This window comes from Pogona vitticeps, chromosome 6, assembly GCF_051106095.1.
Source record: "Pogona vitticeps strain Pit_001003342236 chromosome 6, PviZW2.1, whole genome shotgun sequence".
Taxonomy (NCBI): domain Eukaryota; kingdom Metazoa; phylum Chordata; class Lepidosauria; order Squamata; family Agamidae; genus Pogona; species Pogona vitticeps.
The window spans coordinates 6,527,655-6,547,427 of record NC_135788.1 but is presented as its reverse complement, the minus strand read 5'-3'; the positions used below and the strand labels follow the sequence as shown (position 1 = coordinate 6,547,427).

General features: G+C 42.8%; 1 protein-coding gene across 2 annotated transcripts in view; it reads left to right on the top strand.

Annotated features, from left to right (window-relative positions):
* The window catches only part of EXOG (exo/endonuclease G), a 43,260-nt gene extending 25,771 nt beyond the window's left edge, over nt 1-17,489 (top strand). Inside the window, exon 6 of one of the 2 annotated variants that reach the window (XM_020779781.3) lies at nt 15,461-17,489. In XM_020779781.3, coding sequence (XP_020635440.3) covers nt 15,461-15,709 — 249 coding nt within the window. In that variant the 3' untranslated portion in view covers nt 15,710-17,489. Of the gene's footprint in view, nt 1-1,784; nt 3,465-15,460 lie in introns of those variants that run through there. The other variant, XM_020779780.3, reaches the window with a different exon arrangement.
* Nucleotides 17,490-19,773: the final 2,284 nt, after the last annotated feature.

The window sequence follows — 19,773 nt, the reverse complement described above, 5'->3', positions numbered from 1 at the left end:
CCATGCAAGCTATGTTTATTTGTACATTGCAAACTAGATCTCTGCTTGCAGGGATGTTCCTACTCCCTATATCAATAAAGAAGTACCACCAGAGCTGATAAAATAAGGGAACCGATTCCTTAACTATCTTTTTGCCAATCCAGAGAGGCTCTCGTGGCTGTGTGGGAGTGCTGGGGCTCTGTGCAAGCAGAACTGCTCCGTGCTGTCTAAGTTCAGGGTCCCACGCTGTGCAGAAGGAACATTCTGTAACATTGGACAGAACAGGAAAGCCACGGCTTCTGTAGAGCTCCCTGTGTATCTTGGACTTAAAAGATCTGTTGAAAGGAAGAGAAGCAGAGGGCAAATGTATAAGAGGAAAATCAATATGAGAATTCCAGAGTGGAAAGAAGATTTTAAATAGGCATTTAATTCCAGTTGAGAGATCAGGCCGATCTTCACTTGCTGAGGTCCTGCATGGGAACTGTTCCAGTAACCCTTGTAAATGAGTATGTGTGTTTGTGTGTGTGTGTGTGTAAGAGAGAGACTATGCACAAAAAATGTGCATTATGTTTGCAGCATTGAGCTATAAACACGTGGCAGTGTTACTGCATTCAGGGCTGAAATATCCTCAAATATGTGCTTGTTTCTCCATTGAGTGTCATATGATGGCTATGGTAGATAAAAGGAGATTCTTGTGTGGAAGACTGTGCGTTTATCATAAGTTGTTGATGTACTGGGCCTTTTATTTTACTTGATTATTGTAATCTGTTGTAACTATCTTGACACAGTAAGGAAAACAGCCAGTGTAATGTCTTGATCAAAATTTGGCTGTCTTCGGGAAATATTTTCTGTTTCTTCAATCATAGTCAATTTAACCTCTCTTCGTTTTGATCAATTTAACAGCAGATCAGTTGTACAGAGAGGGAATGTGTGCCATCCGTAATTGGGACCGACCTTTGGGCAAAAGGTGTCAATCTGCACAGCCTCTAACCTGCCAGGGTTTTCATAAAATGTCTTCATCAACATACCAGTTAAATTGGATTAACGGTCATGGCTTACTTAAATGTGACCTGGAGTTTTGAGCAGATAATTATATGTGAGCTTGTTATAGGGAATATTATTCTTCTGAAGCCAAATCAAGAAGGAAGTATCTGTAGAGTTGGTGGGATTACATGTTTTTTAGATGTTGTGGGGGGAGGGAACCTGGGGGGGGGGGAGTCCAGACAGGTTATAAAAAACAAGAGGGACTGAGCATGCTCAGTGACAGTGAAATACACTTAGTTTCCTGAGACTAGAGAATCAGAAAAGGGGTGTGTGAATTATGTTAGCCACCCTGTGAATCACCAAGGGTGGCTGGCTGTAATACTGAACTAAAACTGTCCATATTTTGTTGAAATCTCATATTTGAGAAAGGAGCATAGTTATTTAATTGAAGGTTGTTTATAATGTAGAAATGACTGTATGTACAGAAAATGCATGATTCCTTTAGAATGTTTCTACAAGGTTTGTTCTCATCTCCCTGTCGAATTATATAGAGAGCTAAAATGTTTTTTTTTCTTTTACTGCTTTTGTTTCTTTCATGAATGGGAACATTGTCAGCTATCAACTTTAGTCTGTTCCGGCAGCTTTACAAGAGAAAGTTCCAATGGGTTTGATACCGGGGCAGAAAAATCTTTAAAGGCGGTGTGTCTTTCATTTGACTGGCAGTTGCACGTTAGACAGAAAAATGTAGTTCTAGATGTGGGAGGATTGTGGCCTAGTTTCTGATGAGTTTGAGTGATACGATCTCTCTGCTCTGCTGATAGGTAATTGGAAAAGACGAAGTAGCTGTACCTTCGCACTTGTACAAAGTAATTCTTGCCAGACGGAGTGAAGCATCTACAGAGCCGTTGGCCCTCGGCGCCTTCGTGGTACCCAACAACCCTATCGGCTTCGATCACCAGCTGCTGGAGTTCCAGGTTAGCCTCGAAGCCCTGGAAAGAATGTCAGGCCTTGTTTTCTTCCCACTGGTGAATAAAAGCAAAGATGTTCGAGATATTTGTGAAGTTGATACTTGCAAACTGATGGACTTGGAGGAGTTCACTTTGTACATCTCCGCACGGAAGCTGCAGAACGCCAGGACCCTGGAAAAGTTGGAAAAGATCATGTCTGACTTGCAGGGAAAAGGAATCAAACCTGATGAATATTTCCTAAAGGTTTATGAGAAGAAGAAAGAAGAATTAGCAATGCAGGAGTCAGATGAAACCAGAGAAAGGAGAGCTGGCTAATAAGCTCATTTCAGTGTTTTTCCAGTGACCAGAATCCTATTTGTGTCTGGATAATTTGACATGTCTGATTGATTAGGCGCTGGGGTGTGTTTTGCCCACATGCGTGATCAAGTGGCCAGCAGCATATCTGTGTTGCCTCCCATCACCTCATTGGTTAGCCGCAGTTAGCCGCCAAAAGGGATGCAAACCTTACATGAACACCAGTTAGATATAGAGAATTTTCCAGTTGCCTGCACTTCTGTGATAAAAATGCAGCACTTTGCTGTGAGAAATTTTAAAAGCCACCCACCATGGGTACAGGTCAATAGTGGGGCTTCTGGTCAATTGTTTATGCTTCCCTCTAAGAGGGGAAACATATAAATAACCCATGATTAGAGTAGGAAAATCCTTCACAGCTAATCATATGCAAATGTCACAGGAGGAGAATTTGTCAGCTCCGGGGAGTTTTCAAAGTAATTCTTTTCCTTTGGCAATTGATCTTCAGGACTTAAATACGGGGATTTTTGTCAGGTCTGGCTGAAAGATTGTCTGAGCCACAGCTCTCCAACACTAAAATGCTTTCAGCTCTAATTACGGACCTACTGGAATGCCGGCTTGTGCCCTAAATTGCTCATCAAATGTTGTCTATAACCAGAATCTCTTTGACGAATAAAAAATTGTTTTAAAAAGTTTTTTTTCAAGGAATGTAAGTAAAACTTGTTTTCATGTAGCATGACTTTTCTAACAGGAAATGTTGATAAATGATGTTTGTTTCCTTTATATAGACTGTAGATACACTCAATTAGATTAAGGAAAATGGTAAATAGATGACTTCTAAAAAACGTAATATTGTTTGTAAAAGAAAGTAACCTTTCCCTTCAAAAAATGTTTCTACAGTTATCTTTATTACAGTTATCTGGTTATTCCAGAAAACTCCTAGTCTTCCAAAAATTTGTTTTCTCTTTTGTGAATATAATGCCAGGTAGATTATGTTCTTATATAAGCTGACATGTTCCCTGTATGTTTCTGATGCTCTATCAGGATAATCTTGCCATCAAAAGGTTGGCTGCTAGGTAGCAATTTGACCATAGCAACTGTGAACACACGAATGGTATAAAATAGTTGCAGTCTGTTTCAGAGGAGGTAACCTTTCGTCGGAGTGAACGTATTTTATATTTGTCTTAAGTATGTATGTATTATCCAATGAACATGATGCTTATTAAACTTTAATACAATCCACATCCCATTCGTTTTACCACAATAGCTTCCCTAAAGAGCCAGTGCTATTTGTTAACATTAGATAAAGGTAAAGGTTGCCCTTGGCAATTTTTGTCCAGTCGTGTTCGACTCTAGCGGGCGGTGCTCATCCCCGTTTCCAAGCCATAGAGCCAGCGTTTGTCTGAAGACAATCTTCCGTGGTCACGTGGCCAGTGCGACTTAGACACGGAACACTGTTACCTTCCCACCGAGGTGGTCCCTGTTTATCTACTCGCATTTGCGTGTTTTCGAACCGCTAGGTTTGTTAACATTAAATCCATGAAAAAGGTGGTTTGCTGATGTGGCTGATACTCTGATGAGTTGAGAAACTGTATGTTACTTCAGATGAATTTCCATGAACATCTTCCCCCAAGATTTTAATTCTGTTGCTCATTTTGTTCTTCCCTATTACAGGGGGCAGCTTCCACTCCCTTTGAGGTCCATGTTCATGCCTCTGGGAGGCTCTTTCTGTACATATTTGGGGGGGGGGGAATTTCTCCCCTTTTGTGTTGCCTTCCTTTCCAATCTACAGCTTCTGGACCATATTGCAAGGTTTTGTTATTACAGTGTTTTTTTTTTTAAACAATAGGGAAGTTACACAAAGCTAGATACAGAAGATTTTGCAGTTTGGAGGAGAAATTGAAAGAATATATTCAGTTCTATTTATGTACTTCTGTAAATGACTCCAATGGCCTTTTCTTTTCTCCAACATATGCTTAAGCTGCAAATACTGTGACAGATGTGTTGCACTTAGTAATAGATCTTTGGAACTGTGCTATGTAAGGACGTAAGATCTGACCAAAGACCAGATTTGATAGACATAACCATCTTGTTCATGCAGTGGTGAAGTAGACCCCCTTAGGGGGTTTACAACTGAATATGAGTACAGTAGCCCCTTTCTGGTTCTCCAACAATTGGTTTGATAAGTCATGACTCCTCTGATAATGGAGTTCCTTTTTTAAAAAAATCATTTTTACTCTACCTTTCTGTCAGAAAAGCACAGAAGCTAGCTAACAATAATGCGCATTAAACAAAAAAAAGTTTAGAATTAACATGTCACATAAAATCAGAGGCATTTTAAAATTTGCTGCTTTTAAGTTGATTTATATCCCACCTGTCGTCAAGACATCTCAGAATATTTGACAGTTCACAAGCACAACAATAAAAAGCACAGAAAGCATCCATCATTTTGCCTGTCTTCGACCAGAGTACATGCTAAAGGCTAGACTGAATAAAAGTGTATTTGTCCGCTGGTGGAAGGACTAGAGGGAATTTCTTGGTAGGGAATTCCAGAGCCTGGGAGCAGCCACCAAAACATCACAACCCTACCAGATGTGCCGTCAATGATGCCTGGACCAACAGAAGGACCTCCAAGGAAAAGCCTGGAGAGACTCTATAGGAGACGGTGGTCTTTCAACAAGCCGAACCTTTGACTATATGGTTTTGGTAGGACCACTGCCCTGCTAAGCCAGTGCGTAGTGACTTGTGTTGTTTGTATATCTTCCATGTCTCATATGCCAACAGTAAAGGAGAGGAAGGAATGACTATGACCATAAATCATACAGGGTTGTTTGGCCTTGCCAGTTTATTGTTATAGTGGTTCAATTCTTTCCATTTTTTTTTTTAAAATAAAGAACTTATATTGGATTGCCTGTGTGGTCCGGAAACGACTGACACAGCAGAAATGTGCAAGTGATGGGTCCCTCGGATGAGAAATTGCCAGGAGCTGCATCTAAGAGTGAGAAATAAATATGGATAATACAGGCTTTAAAACCCGTAGCCTTAATACCTCCGCTTTCGATTGCATATTTCAAGCAGCTCTCCTTTATCAAGGCATCACACATAAGTCAGGGCTTATGTGTGACATGAATGATAGTAAAAGGGCAACCTCAGATTGCAGAAGTTAGAAGAACAGTCTGGCCATTTTGTTTTCTAGGTTTCATCAGGCACATCATGGAACATATTCAAGCACGTGGTCTTTAGAGGCACCGAAGAGCTACAGTCATTAGGTGTTGACCCAGCAACAGTCTCTTAACCTTTTATGAACCCTTTATAGATGAAACTATGTAAAATTATGGCTCAAATAATTCACAAGAGAACATAGATGGTTGCTGGATGGAGCAGCCCCTGTGGTCCTGCGCAGTGTTTCTCTCAATGGCCCTAAACTTAAATGAATTTCAGGTCTTTCACAAAAAGAATCCACTCAGTGTATTTTTTTTTTAAACATTCTGGTTTTTGAAGATTGAGGTGCCATGTAATTTGGCTTTCAGGATGGGAAATACTGCCTTGGGCATCCTATTCTGTGTGGTTTTTAAAAAACCCGTCTGCTTCTTGTTATTTGAATTGTATAGTTCTGGTGCAGCTACCGCAAGGGAGGGAAGGGGCGGTGGTTTTTATTTGACTGCCCATTTGTATGCAGTAGCTTATAGGCAAAGCCTTCACAAAGCATTGCCAAAGTATGAAAGGGTACTTGGGTTGATTGGGCACATTATAGGGGCACTCATTTCCTGGGTGGGAGCTCTCTGGCATTCTAGATCCAAATAATATCTTAAAGATTTCCATTAGATTCAGAAAAGCAGTTCAGAATTATGAAACGCCAGCCAGCAGCACCAAAATCAAAGTAAAAACATATCGGAAGGCCACCTGGAAGAGTTGAGGTTTTTAAAAAGCATTTTTAAATCTGTACTTCTCAAACTTAGACCAATTCATCTGGAAGGCATTTCCATAACTGGGGCCATCAGTGGGAAAGTGCCCCTTCTTATTCCCATGAGCCTAACTTCTCTCACCAGGAGATATATTGAATGAATGTTTAGGACTGGCTATGCACACGAAATTATATACATGCCATGGAACAGCAAATATAGCCAGATTGTGGGACATGTATACTTTATGGCAGATAAATGATGAGTAAGGCAATTTACTCTCATTGATGTTGTGAATAGCTTCTTCTCTTTGCTTAACACTTAGTTCATGCCACTAGGTCCATAGGTAAACATAAAGGTTCCGACATTTAGTCCAGCCGTGTTCAACTCTAGGGGGCGGTGCTCATCCCTGTCTCCAAGCCGTAGAGCCAGCGTTTGTCCGAAGACAGTTTCCGTGGTCACGTGGCCAGCGCGACTAGACACAGAATGCCATGACCTTCCCACCAAGGTGGTACCTATTTATCTACTTGCATTTTTACATGCTTTCGAATGGCTAGGTTGGCATGAGCTGGGACAAGCGACGGGAGCTCACTCCGTCGCGTGGATTCGATCTTACGACGGCTGGCCTTCTGATCTTGCAGCACGGAGGCTTCTGCGGTTTAACCTGCAGCGCCACCACATCCCTGTACTAGATTCATACACTCCATGAATTTTCCTGAGCAACTGAACACTTCAGGGTTCTACATAACACATATTTTCTTAGTTACAGTTTAAAAAAAAAAGGAATGTAACCTGGAAAATAATAATGTTGTCTCAAGTAGCAATATATAGTACCACCCTGTAACTTACCAGCTAATGATAAATACATTCTGAAAAGTAGCATTAGTTAATTTTTAAAAAATAACCTGTGGTGACAGTGTCACTGATAAGAACATTTGGCTTTTGAAGAGGGATTTGAAAAGCGAGGGAAAGAGTTGACTGTGTTTGCGGCCTGGGGGAAGGTGTAGAGCAATTTGTGGCCTGGGGGAAGGTGTAGGGCATCTTGAATATTCCTCACAACGTTTTCTGTTTAAAAGAGGCTCAAAGTAGTTAAAACAATGTATTAAACATTTAAAAATAATATACAGTTTAATACAGTAGCAAACAGTAGAGGCCACTTCACTTCCCAGGTGGTAATTCATACATTTTCAGCTCAACAGACAAAAAGCTTAGTGGAGAAGAAAGGACAGTTTCAGAGTTTAGACACAGAGAAGGCATTCTTGGAGAGAAAACAACAGTTGATTTTGTGTTCTCCCAAGCTGAGGAATTCTCCTAAGTTAGCCTGCATAGAAGTTGGAAAGATACGTTTAACAAGAGTTTCCAACGCCTTGGTGCAGTTATTGCATTCTTAAAATGCTTTGAAGTAACTTTTTTGCAGTCCTCAAAAGTAACTGCAAGGGTTACTTCTAGTAAGCGGTCTATCTATCTTACAGGAGTTTTGCCAGGATTATGGCAAAATATGTTCATGGAGTGCTTTGAATAGTGATAGCGTTGTACTGACACAAACTTTAATTTGTTTTATTATTATAGTGGTGCCTCGCTTAGCGATGTTAATTGGTTCCCCAAAAAAATCGCTATGGGAAAACATCGCTAAGCGAAACACCATTTCCCATAGGAATGCATTGAATAGGAATGCATTGAATAGCGAAACAGGGGGACCCAAACTGTCATTGCTATGCGAGGCATAGTCCCGAACATCGCTATGTGAAATTTCCCCATTGGAAACATCGCTAAACGGAGCGCAAGATCGCTCCTAAAACCTCATCGTTAAGCGAATAGATCGTTAAACGAGGCAATCGCTAAGCGAGGCACCACTGTACTTTGGAGGCAAGGCATTGTCTGGGGCAGTGAAGTTCCAGCTCTAACCTTAGGAAGACAGAACCTCTTCCTCTGCAGTCTGAGGTTACACTGAATATTCACAAGCACATTTTTAAAACTAGTCTCCATGGAGGGGCATAAACCTTCAGAATCCAAACATCTGAGGCTATCTAGATTCGCCACCTCTCCATTCCGAGAAAGGTGGTGTCCCACATTCTTTCAGCAGACCTTTTCAAATGGGAGTAAAGCTTTTAAAATAAATAAATAACGAGTTAGTCCATTTTGGTATTTTTAGATCCCCGACGGAGTCCTTTGCCCATTTTAGCAGAGACAGACGGAGCCCTCCACCAACACCCTGACTCTTCTGTGCTGAATGTTACACGGGGGAATACGAGAGTTAAGGATGTGCCATGCCTCTTCGGTTACCGTTTGCACGATCTGTTTCTAGAAGGCAGTGCCGTCTGCTTTTCCATTTAACCCGTTTCCTATTGTTTGCTCCGAACTGACTAGTATTCTGCCCTTGTTTCCCTTTGAGCGGCCTTGGGTACCAGAGATTCAACTGCAGGTCTTGAAGGGGATGTCCAGTTGCAATAGAATGACGGGATGAACCCATCGGTGCTCCGCAGCATTCTGTGTTTGATGTCTAAATATTTCAGACATGATGTTAGAGGGCTCGTATTAATTTCTAACCATGGATATTTCCTCTCTCTCTCTCTCTCTCTCTCTCTCTGTGTGTGTGTGTGTGTGTGTGTGTGAGAGAGAGAGAGAGAGAGACAGACAGACAGGCAGAAAGACAGACAGACAGAGAGAGACAGAGTTGGAAAAACCACAATTTCTTCATGTAATTTCAAGGAGATGATTTTCATATAAGGCCGGTGTCCTTAGGATGAGGAGTGTCCCATCTCTCTACGCCAGATGGAAGTGTTCCAAAAGTTTTTGTTGAACAGAAATGTAGTGGGTGAGCAATCTCTCAGAAGCTCAAATCAGGAGAGATGCAAATTTGCATGCAGTTAGTACACCTTCTGCTTTCATGACTTCAGTGCTATTTCTGCCCTGAGGCTGATGAAGTATATCTGGAGGAAGAGACATGTCAGTGAGAAGGGCAACGTTCATGCATAAACTGTAACATTAATTGGAAATCTTTCAATCAGTCATTATAATTTCACAGGGCATAACTGATCTGTGGAAACCTCTTGACTAGTGGGTACTACTATAATGTTCATGTCATAATATTTTTCTGATAGTGATTCTATCTATCTATCTATCTATCTATCTATCTATCTATCTATCTATCTATCTATCTATCTATCTATCTATCTATCTATCTATCTATCTATCTATCTATCTATCTATCTATCTATCTATCTATCTATCTATCTATCTATCTATCTATCTATCTATCTATCTATCTATCTATCTATCTATCTATCTATCTATCTTACAGTCATGCCCCGCTTACAGTTGTGTTCAAAATTATTCAACCCCCACTGAAATTGAATGTTTTGGCCATTTTGACATTGATTTTGATCATTCAGTCATCTTGCTTACATTTACATGAAAGAGGCACTTGTAGGTCAGAGAAATATAACCTTAAGTTTATAATGAAATAACCACAAATGTCTTTTCTGTGCTCACATCATTATTAGTTTTTATTCAACCCCCAAGTGACATTCAATCTTAGTACTTAGAACAACATCCTTTTACAGTTATAACAGCTTTTAAACGTGAAGCATAGCTTGACACAAGTGTCTTGCAGCGATCTACGGGTATCTTCGCCCATTCTTCATGGGCAAAAGCCTCCAGTTCAGTCAAATTCTTTTTTCAGTTCCTCAGCAGTCACACGAGGACTTTTCACCACTCTACGCTTTAGGTAGCGCACAGCAGTCGAAGTCAGCATCTTCTTTCTTCCACGACCAGGTAGCATTTCAACAGTGCCCTTTGCCTTGAATTTGCGAATGATGCTTCCTATGGTGTCTCTTGGTATGTTTAACTTCTTTGCAATCTTCTTATAGCCATTGCCCTTCCTGTGAAGACAAATCACCTCTTCTCTTGTCTTCCTGGACCATTCTCTTGACTTCACCATGTTTGTAACCACACCAGTAAATGTCTAGAAGGAGCTGAGTATCACAGTCATTTTAAAGCTGCCTAATTGGTGCTTATTATGCTTGATTGGTGCTCGGTGACATCCACAGGTGTTTTCAATACCTGATCGAAAACACCTGAATGAACCTCTCTTCTTCAGAGTGGTAGTCTTTAAGGGGTTGAATAATTGTGGCAATGAAGAAACCACAAAAGAAACATTTACTACTGTATTACATAAACAATTGATGTTATTTAAGTTGCATTTGGTTCTTTAAAATGTCCTTGTAGGATTTCATTCTGAATACAATTCCAAATGTACACTATAGTCCCTAAACCCCTTTACAGCATTGGGGGTTGAATAATTTTGAACACAACTGTAACTATTACCCCGCATTACGACGAATCCGCTTCACGGCGATGTTTTTGCAATCGCAGTTGTGATCGCAAAACGATGGTCTAAATGGTTTTTTTTTGCTTTGCGAAGATCGGTTCTCTGCTCCGGGAACCAATTCTTCGCATTACGACAATCAAAACAGCTGATTGTCGGATTTTCAAAATGGCTGCTGGGTGCTCAAAATGGCTCCCTGCTGTGCTTAGGGATGGATTCCTCTCTATACAGGCACCGAAAATGGCTGCCGTATGGAGGATCTTCGCTGGACGGTGAGTTTTTAGCCCATTGGAACGCATTAACTGGGATTTTATGCATTTCAATAGGTTTTTTAAATTTCGCTTTACAACGTTTTCGCACTACAGTGATTTTGCTGGAATGAATTAATGTCGTTAAGCGAGGCACCACTCTATCTATCTATCTATCTATCTATCTATCTATCTATCTATCTATCTATCTATCTATCTATCTATCTATCTATCTATCTATCTATCTATCTATCTATCTATCTATCTATCTATCATTGGCCAAAATACTGTGGCGATTTAGAGTTAAATTATATAAATCATTGTGGTGAATTACTGCTAACAAACAAGGGGCTGGTCATCTTATGAAATGCACACCCAAGTAACATGACCAGCCCCTTGTTAGTAAGCAGCAATTTGCCATGGTGAGTTTTGCAATTTAACTTAAAGTGTGACTAAATCATCAACAGGACTCTGGCGAACGAAGTCCAAGCACGAATTTATGAGGAAAAATTGTGATCTATAAATATTTGTATTAAATCATTGCTAACCCCGAAGGGAGGGGTAACAGCAGACAAATTCCTCACATTTATACTTTCCTAGCTTAGGTTGCTTATTCGTTTGAATTTTATCCTGTTCCAACTTATAGACGACTCATGGTGTCCTTTAAAAAAAAAAGGTGGCAGTATGTTAATATACAGCTAAATGTGGTAAAATTAGTATCCTCTTATCTTTCTGAAACAGGTTGATCAAACCACAATTGAAGACTGGAGTGGAGGAAATTAATAAAAATAATATGAGTCAGTATTTTGTCACATGTGCGCATGTGCAGATGAAGAGATGACATAGCTCAGTGGGCCGCAGAGCCATCTGGGTGCGGAACCAGGGACCGAAGGTTTGAATTCTTGTATCTCCAAGGAGGGGAACCAACTGAGATCACCTGCGGTGTGTCTGTGGCTGATGGGGTTATCTGCCCTGATACCGGTGTGGCCTTAGGCAAGCCGAATGCTCCCAGAAACCCTCTTCTAAATACTCAATAACTAGAAGACCCTAGAAGGGCCACCTAAGGCCACTGGCAGAGTTGGGTTTCAAGTTGAAGACCTCATGATTTGCAGCTTAGATTCTTAACTACTATACTACACCAGCCCTCATTAGATAAGAACATCAGCAGAATTCTCCACAGCCAATTGGATGCCTTCTGGGGATCCAGAAGCAGAGCATGGTGGCCAGCCATTGTGCCTCCTGCTCCTTCTCCCCTGGGAGGGAAAACTGGGTTCCTTTGTTTAACACAAAATACCATTTAGCCATCACATAGGTTAACAGACGTTGATAAACTAATTCGCGGAGAGTCGTCTAAATCTGATGGATCATCAATCTGAGACAAGACAGGTGTATTTGAGTATGCTGGCTGGTCTGATCGTTTCTTCTTATGTCAGTGTTTGTTGCCTAGCAATGAGTTTAAAAGAGAAGTACAGTATGTGTATGCATATGTACACACACAACACACACACACACACACACACACACACACACACACACACACACACACACACACACACACAGAAAGTGCTCAGCAGGTACTTTGATTCTGCTTGGGAGACAAGCAGTGCTCCTTAACCAAGTTATGTCTGAATGCTCTCCTCCTGTAAATATGCAGGAACAGCTTCCCTCCCGTGCTGCAAAAGAGTTGGCCATCAGCAGGGAAGGAGGAAATGCACCTTTTTTTTTTCATTCGGGCCCGTCCAACCATACTCACCTATGCACGGTCCTACCGAAGGCGTTTCCTAATAGTAATCTATTGCCATAATGAATGAACAACCTGGTGCTTGCATGGGTCACAGTGAGGGTCTGAACAATGGACTGAAATCTTCATATAAAAATACCTCAAGAGCCACTTGGGTGGATTAGTTCAAGAGAGTCAAATCAAACACACAGCTCTCTTGTTTATTGAATGTGCTCCTGTTTCATGAAACAGTACACGATATTTCAGGATATCCCCACTGTGTTCTTGAATCAGCGCCATCAAGGTGCTTTCTCGCCCGTTGGGGGCAAAATTAGCGGCTGCTGAACAACCAGGGTCTCCGATTCATCGTGTTACGAAAGACCGAGCGAAACCCACGTGGCTCTGAGCACACAAGAACAGTCGCCCACTTTCTTTCCTTGAAGACCGACGAGGCACGGATCAGAACAAGAAGTACAGTCGGGAGAGTCAAATATGACTTCAGAAGCAGGAGTCGAATTCTTGCACTCCGATGCATGAGAAGGAACTGGGCTGAAAAGATGGCTGGGAAAAAAATCTTTTGGGAAGCAGTAAGAGGCATGAAAAAATTGTTCAAAGGCATGTTGGGAATTGGTAGACATCAAAGCCCAGATCCCTCTAACATAGAGTTACATCTTTCTTGCCCTGAGCTCTCTCTCTCTCTCTCTCTCTCTCTCTCTCTCTCTCTCTTAACAGAAATGCAGCCTCAGAGGCTTTATGTGACAATAGACAAGAAGGCAGTTTGACGCCCCTTTTCCCTCTCCTGTTTGTCCCCAAACACTGTACGTCCCAAACCGCTGTTAAACCTATAGCTGGCAAAGGGTTTGGGGCCAGACAAGATATCCTATTCTTTCATAAAGCATTAAGTGGCTTGACTTAAGTAGAGAAAATGATGGGGATGCCAAAGGATGAAGAAGGTTTTCCTCTCCTCCATTCAAACTGTTCACCTGGTAAGGCTGCTTTTGCTTTTAAAAAATGTGGCAAAAGTGACACATAACTCAGTCACTGGACTGTCTTGGCCCTTTGTGGACCAAATCGAAGCAGGTTAGAGTTAAACGGCTTTCTGCTAGCTGCTGGTCTTATGCATGGATTATAAAGTTGCTAAAATACAAACTTCGACCAGTTGGGACTGAGGAAGGAATCAATTTTGCCGCCTGCACTGCAAGGCTATGCAGAACATTACGGAAGATACCAAGAGGCTGAAAATTCAATTTTCCACCCTTGAAAGAAGTGATCCGGGGGCAAGGGAAAGACCTCAGCAGGGACAATTTGAGAGCAATTCCAGGGACAAATAGCTGGAAAAGAACTCACAGTTTCGTGTGTGATGTGAAGCCAAACTCAGCTGCTCACAATGAGATTGAATTTCCAACAGTAATGCTCCCTGTATGTGCTTCCTATGGAAAGCATGTCTAGTGAGAACTCCCTTGGTAGCCGTTGTGAAGTCATCTGCAGAAGTGTTCTCCCCAGAGCAAAGCATGGCTACCTTGCACTCGGTATCTGAGAAATCTGGATGGCTGTGTGTTCCCCAGCACAGATGCCTCTTGCCCTCGGCTTCAGGCCTGGTTCTGTGATGGGACCATTCCAATCCTCTCTTGAAAGGCTCTGGTTGAGTGGGGACTGAGGAGTGAGGGAGCCCCGGGTGTGAGTGAGCACCTTGATGGAATCTGAGAGCGATAGTTGAAAAAAGTAACTTTTCCAGGTTTGCAAACCCCGCTCCCCATCCTGAAAACTGCATGATACCTCAAATAGCGTCATCCCCAGATGGGCTGGTACCAACAGCACCTCCAGTACGAGAGGCAGTACGTGTCTGTATCTCTGATACTGAGAAATGCAAGACGGAAGGCACGTTGATAGTCATGTCCCGCGGGTGGGCTTCCCGTAGGCGAGTGTTTGGTGGCTGTGCAAGCAGAATTTTGGACTAAATAGGCCTGTGATCTCATCGGATGCAGCTCTTCTTCCAGTTGGTCTGTTTCAGGATTATGCAACAGGGAGAGCATTTTTTAATTTTATTTTTTGGCTTGGTTGCTGTCCTGCAGGCAACCTTGGCTAGCTGAGGAGAAAGCACAAAAGTTTTGGCTGGTGTTGAACAAGGACACGTCTCGCCTAGGAGAATCTCTTGACGGGCACAGATTTTGCTGGGCTCGGCTGTGTCATTGCCAAGGGTTAGGTCAACTCTTGCCGAGCGTTCTGTTCTGGCACAGATTTAGACTGGTCAGAGGGTGCAGTTTTTCAGCCACGGAGAAAGCTTGAAGCCCACCTGTCCCCGGAGGCCACCGAGATCTCACTAGCAAAGCAACCGCAGCATGGAGAAGTTATTCTTCTGTGCTAATATCCCAAGAATCCTCCAGCCAGCGTGGGCAGGGCCACCTGTAGGCTAAACACAGCGACGTTTTTAACCTTTGGGAGTGAGTTCTGGATATGGTCGTTTTTAAAAAAGAGAGAGAATCATACGATCAGACTCTGCGAGAACCACTTCCATGGTCACTAAAGGAAAGGGTGCGATAAATACTTGAAAGAAAGAATAAACGTTGCACCCCAATTTTAGGCATCTATGTTTCGGGTAAGCATGATTGCACTGGAACATTGGATGCTTTTGAAAGCACAAACAGAGAAACTAGGAGCTTGGTGCCTACCATTTTCTTGCGTCCCCATTTTCCACAGCTTTAGCCCTCTGCCCAGCGAGTCTGGTGAGAATGTCCCACAACTGAGGTCCCCTGCCTGAATGCAGTTGTATTTTGGCAGGAGAGAATGGAAGGGATCTGGCAGGTAAACGCTATTTCCCCCCACAAATGCTTTCCATGTGTGGCAGAACTGTAGAACTCCATGCTATCTTCCAGTCTGACAGACCCTCCCGGAGGGTTGTTTTATCTCTTGAGGTGAATCTACCTCTCTGCTCGGGAAGCAGAGTAACAGGAGCCACCAACCAACTCTTTCTAAGAGCCAGCTAATCAGCTTGAGTGACTCTACGTATTTGTAATGCCCACCTAATTTCTCATTCAAATTAGATTTTGGCAGAAAGTGAAAAACAAGACATCCCGTCTTCCTGGCGCGAAGCGTGGATTTGCGGCTCCCTGAGGAACATCAAGCAAGAAACTCCCAGTCCAAGGCCTGTACATGGTGCAGCTTTCATGGTGACTTTTCTCTCTCTAAAAGGGCTAGAAAGTAAAGGAAAGATAAAAGACAGATACTTACCTCAAGCACGGCTGATAGGATGGTTCCTTGGGCTCTTTGATGGAGGACAACCTTCCATTTGAAGGATTTCAAGAGGATAATTCCTCTCCTTGAAAGGGTCCTCCACGTGAAAGGCTATCTAGTCTAGATGTAAAGGAAAAAAAAAACTCATAGAGGCCATGAACTTGCCCATCCACTATGAGCACCGAGATAGCAGATTTAGCAGACAGATGTGTCATCCATTCACTGTTTTCCCCAGACTAACAACATGTGTTGTATTTCTGTTTGAACTTTAAAAATCCTCTCTTAATTTTGCATCTGTACACACGAAGTAGCATCTGCCATTGCACGCCAGGCCATCTCCTCTTGCTTGACGAAGGATGTGCAACTGTGTAGAGTGGGATGCTGCAACAAGCAGTATACTGAGAAAGCAATTGTTTCAAATAAAATACATGACATAATCTATGTCAAGAAGGTACACAGACTCTCAACATCAGTGGAGCAAGACTGCAACCACTGGGTAATATTATTTTGACTTTTCTCTGAATCCTAATTGGTGAAACCTAGTGAGTTGACTAAACGATCACCCCTAATTCTCAGACGGAGGACTCAGGTTTTCTGTCTCATTCCCTGCCTCCACTCCCCTGGCCAAGCAAAGACATGTCCGTTTCAAAGAAAGGTCAAACGGGAAGGTGTGTCCGGGTGCCCGGCTTGTGCCTTGTTGAAGAACAGGGGGTGTGAGATCCAATCCACAGCTGTCTCTGTTGTAACTTTAAAGCAACAACTCAAATGTTGCCTGCATTTGCCCTGACTTACACGGAAGAAAGACATGCCAGGCGAAATCCATCTTGCCATGGTTACTCAAAGAAGAACTTCCCTGGTAAGATCCATCTTGCTATGAATTTTTGAACTTTTAAGTTCTTCACACCAGTAGAAGCCCAATGAAGTAGGGTTTGATCCATGAAAGCTTGGGTTTTGTATGATGACCTGTTATTCGTCTATTGCCTACTCTTGCATTTGTATTTTATTATTAACTAACTTTTTCTTTTTCTTTTGAATTATGGTGCTGGAGGAGACTCCTGAGAGTGCCCTGGGCTGCAAGGAGAACAAACCCATCCATTTTGAAGGAAATCAACCCTGAGTGCTCACGGGAAGGACAGATCCTGAAGCTGAGGCGCCAATACTTTGGCCATCTCATGAGAAGAGAAGATTCCCTGGAAAAGACTCTGAGGTTGGGAAAGCGTGAGGGCAAGAGGAGAAGGGGACGACAGAGGACGAGATGGATGGACAGTGTCATTGAAGTGACCAACATGAATTTGACCCAACTCCGGGAGGCAGTGGAAGACAGGAGGGCCTGCCGTGCTCCAGTCCATGAGGTCACGAAGAGTCGGACACGACTAAACAACAGCAATAAACTTTTTCTTGTGCTCTGAAAACTGGGTCTGCCCCTCTGGGGTTGGGGATGCTTCTTGGGTTACGAATCCCTGGTCTAAAAAGGCCTCTTGGTGGTTGATGTCCCTTTTTGGGGACCACCCGCAGGTACCATTTGATCTTGTTTATGCATCTGAAGCAACGAAAAGAGGCACCTCAGGGGAGCCGGAACGAGGGTCCTTTCTCTAAACTTATTGCAAGAATGTTCGCTGCCCTGAGTCGGGTGGCGAAGCATTCATTAAATTGACCCCCTTACCGGGGTGGATGAAAAAGCCTCCCCTTGGCCTTTCCTTAACAAAAAATCCGCCCAGCCATTTATTTCAGCCTCAATAAAGCCCCATCGGCAGCTTGACTCGGTGGTTTCAGGCCCTCGCCGTTCAGTCTTCCCAAATAATGTGCTTTATTATGGTGCATTAAAGAAAATTGATTAAATTGTTTTCTGGAGAGGTTCCCTTCCTTCACCCCCGACCTTGCTGTGCTAAAACAAGACTAGAGAGGAAAGAGGAACACACACACACGCCTTCCCTTAATCGCCCTCCTTTGGAGCACAATAGTTGGGGTTTATTGCTGGCACAGGTAACAAAGGAGGGATTAAGGATGGGCATTTTAAAAAGGGAAGGCAGGTGGGGAACCAGGAAACGAGGAAAAAAATATTGCTGTCAAAATGAGAAAGGGTGATGACTGGATATGCTCAGACCAGTCTCGGAACTAGCAGCGTTTGCAATAGGATTGGACACCCACACTTGTGTGCGCGCACACACTTCACAGGGCTTGGTTTTAGGGTTGATCTCTGCATGAGCATCATCGGTTCCCTTTGCTGGGCTTTCTCTCTGACTCCAGAGTAAGTGGGCACCCCCTGAAATATTAGTGAGGCAATCCCCACGCCAGTCCACAAGATGTCCGGATTCCACTACTGATGGCTTATCAAAGAGAATCTCTTTTCCTCAGTGTTTGGGAGAAATTATTCCCCAAATCTAGCATAAAAATGGCTGTGGCGCCTAGGGGATTTTGTTCAGTTGTGGACCAAAAGGTAAGTTTCCAAATTCTTCCGCTTCCTAAGTTCTGTTCTGGATAAATGGTCATATTCCAATTTTCTCCCAAGATTGGTCTTCATTCATTACAGTAGAACTCCCTGTCTGCCAGATCAGTATCAATGGATTCAGTTATCCGCTGCTCGAAACTATTAAATTAAAAAACCCAGAAATAAGTATTTACATACAGTATGTATTTCCACTGTGTATTTACCTGAACTGGCCATTCGAGGGAGCCAGAGAACATACTAATTAGAACATTCTCTATTTCTGCATTTCTCTGCATCTGTGAAGGGGGCTTGGAACCGATTCTCCGTGGATATGTACTTACTTTAATTTCATTTATTTATTACATTTGTATTTGTAATTCCCTCTATTGAGCCAAATGCATTATTGTGTACAATACTCTCCTCCTTCTCACTCTGTGCTCACATCATCCCTGCGAGGTGGTTCGGCTTAAGAGTGTGACCGGCCAAGGATGAGTTGGCCAATTAGTTTCCTAGCTAAGTAGGAAATAATTTGAACCCAGGTCTCCAGAATCCTACTTGAACCGTGACACCACACAGATTTGATAGGAACAAATGCCAGGTTAGAATTCTGTTCAGGTGTGTGTGGGAGGGTCCCCTTCTCATGAGCCCGCCTCGGTTTATTTGCCACAAACAAGTGAAATTCATAAGTGGCCTTAGTCAGTTCGGTATCAGCTTTTGCAGAATCAAAGGTTGGGAGTTAAATTCTCCACAGTGTGTCCCAGAAGAGGCAGCCTCTGTGACTTTGGGCAAGCTGCCCAGTCCCAAGATGGCTGGGATGGTTTAACTAGAAAACCCCAAAAACGTTTACCTTAAGTCAGGACTGAATTGGTAGCACACACTTATTAATTAAATTAACAAAATAACAATTTTAAAAAATAATCAAACGAGATAGTCACCTACACCCACATAAACAGCGGAGGAAATAGCATGCTCTCTCTCTCTCTCTCTCTCTCTCTCTCTCTCTCTCTCACACACACACACACACACACACACACACACACACACACACACACACACACACACACCCTTCTCCCTAAAACCAAGAAAAGCAAGCAAACAAAAATACAATCAAAACCGCCCCCACCCCCGGCCACCAAAATAATTAGAATATGGCGAGATTTATCTTCCCTCTACCAATTGATGCTTTCTCTTTATCTATGATTCTATGATCTTCTTTGAAAACAGCGGGCAGCAGCAAAAAATAATCCAAGAAAGGGAACAAAGAAGAAAGGGGGGAAAAACCCAAAGAAATTGAGGAGAGGGGGGAAAAATCCAACAAAGAATCTCAAGGAGGCATGCTAGCAGAGACAGGCTGCTTTGCAGTGGCAGCTTTAAAAAAAAGTCCAAAGGAAATGGTGGGAAATCTCTCTAAAAATTAAGGGGGGGGGAGGCTTTCCACCCTTGACTGTTTGCTTCATCTGCACCACCCCAAATGTTCTGTGGGTTGTCCGTTACCAAAGTTTGGAAAAGCTACTTTTTTGGACTAAAATTTTCTTCCCTCAGCCTGAATGTTTACTGAGAGCGAGAGGTTTCTGAGAGATGCGGTTCCAAAGCAGCAGCAACAACAACGAGTGTGTTTGGTGGAGAAGGGCCTTCCCTGTCACTGCTTCCAGACTCTGGAACTCCCTCCCACTAGAGCCAGGCTGGGCCCGTCTT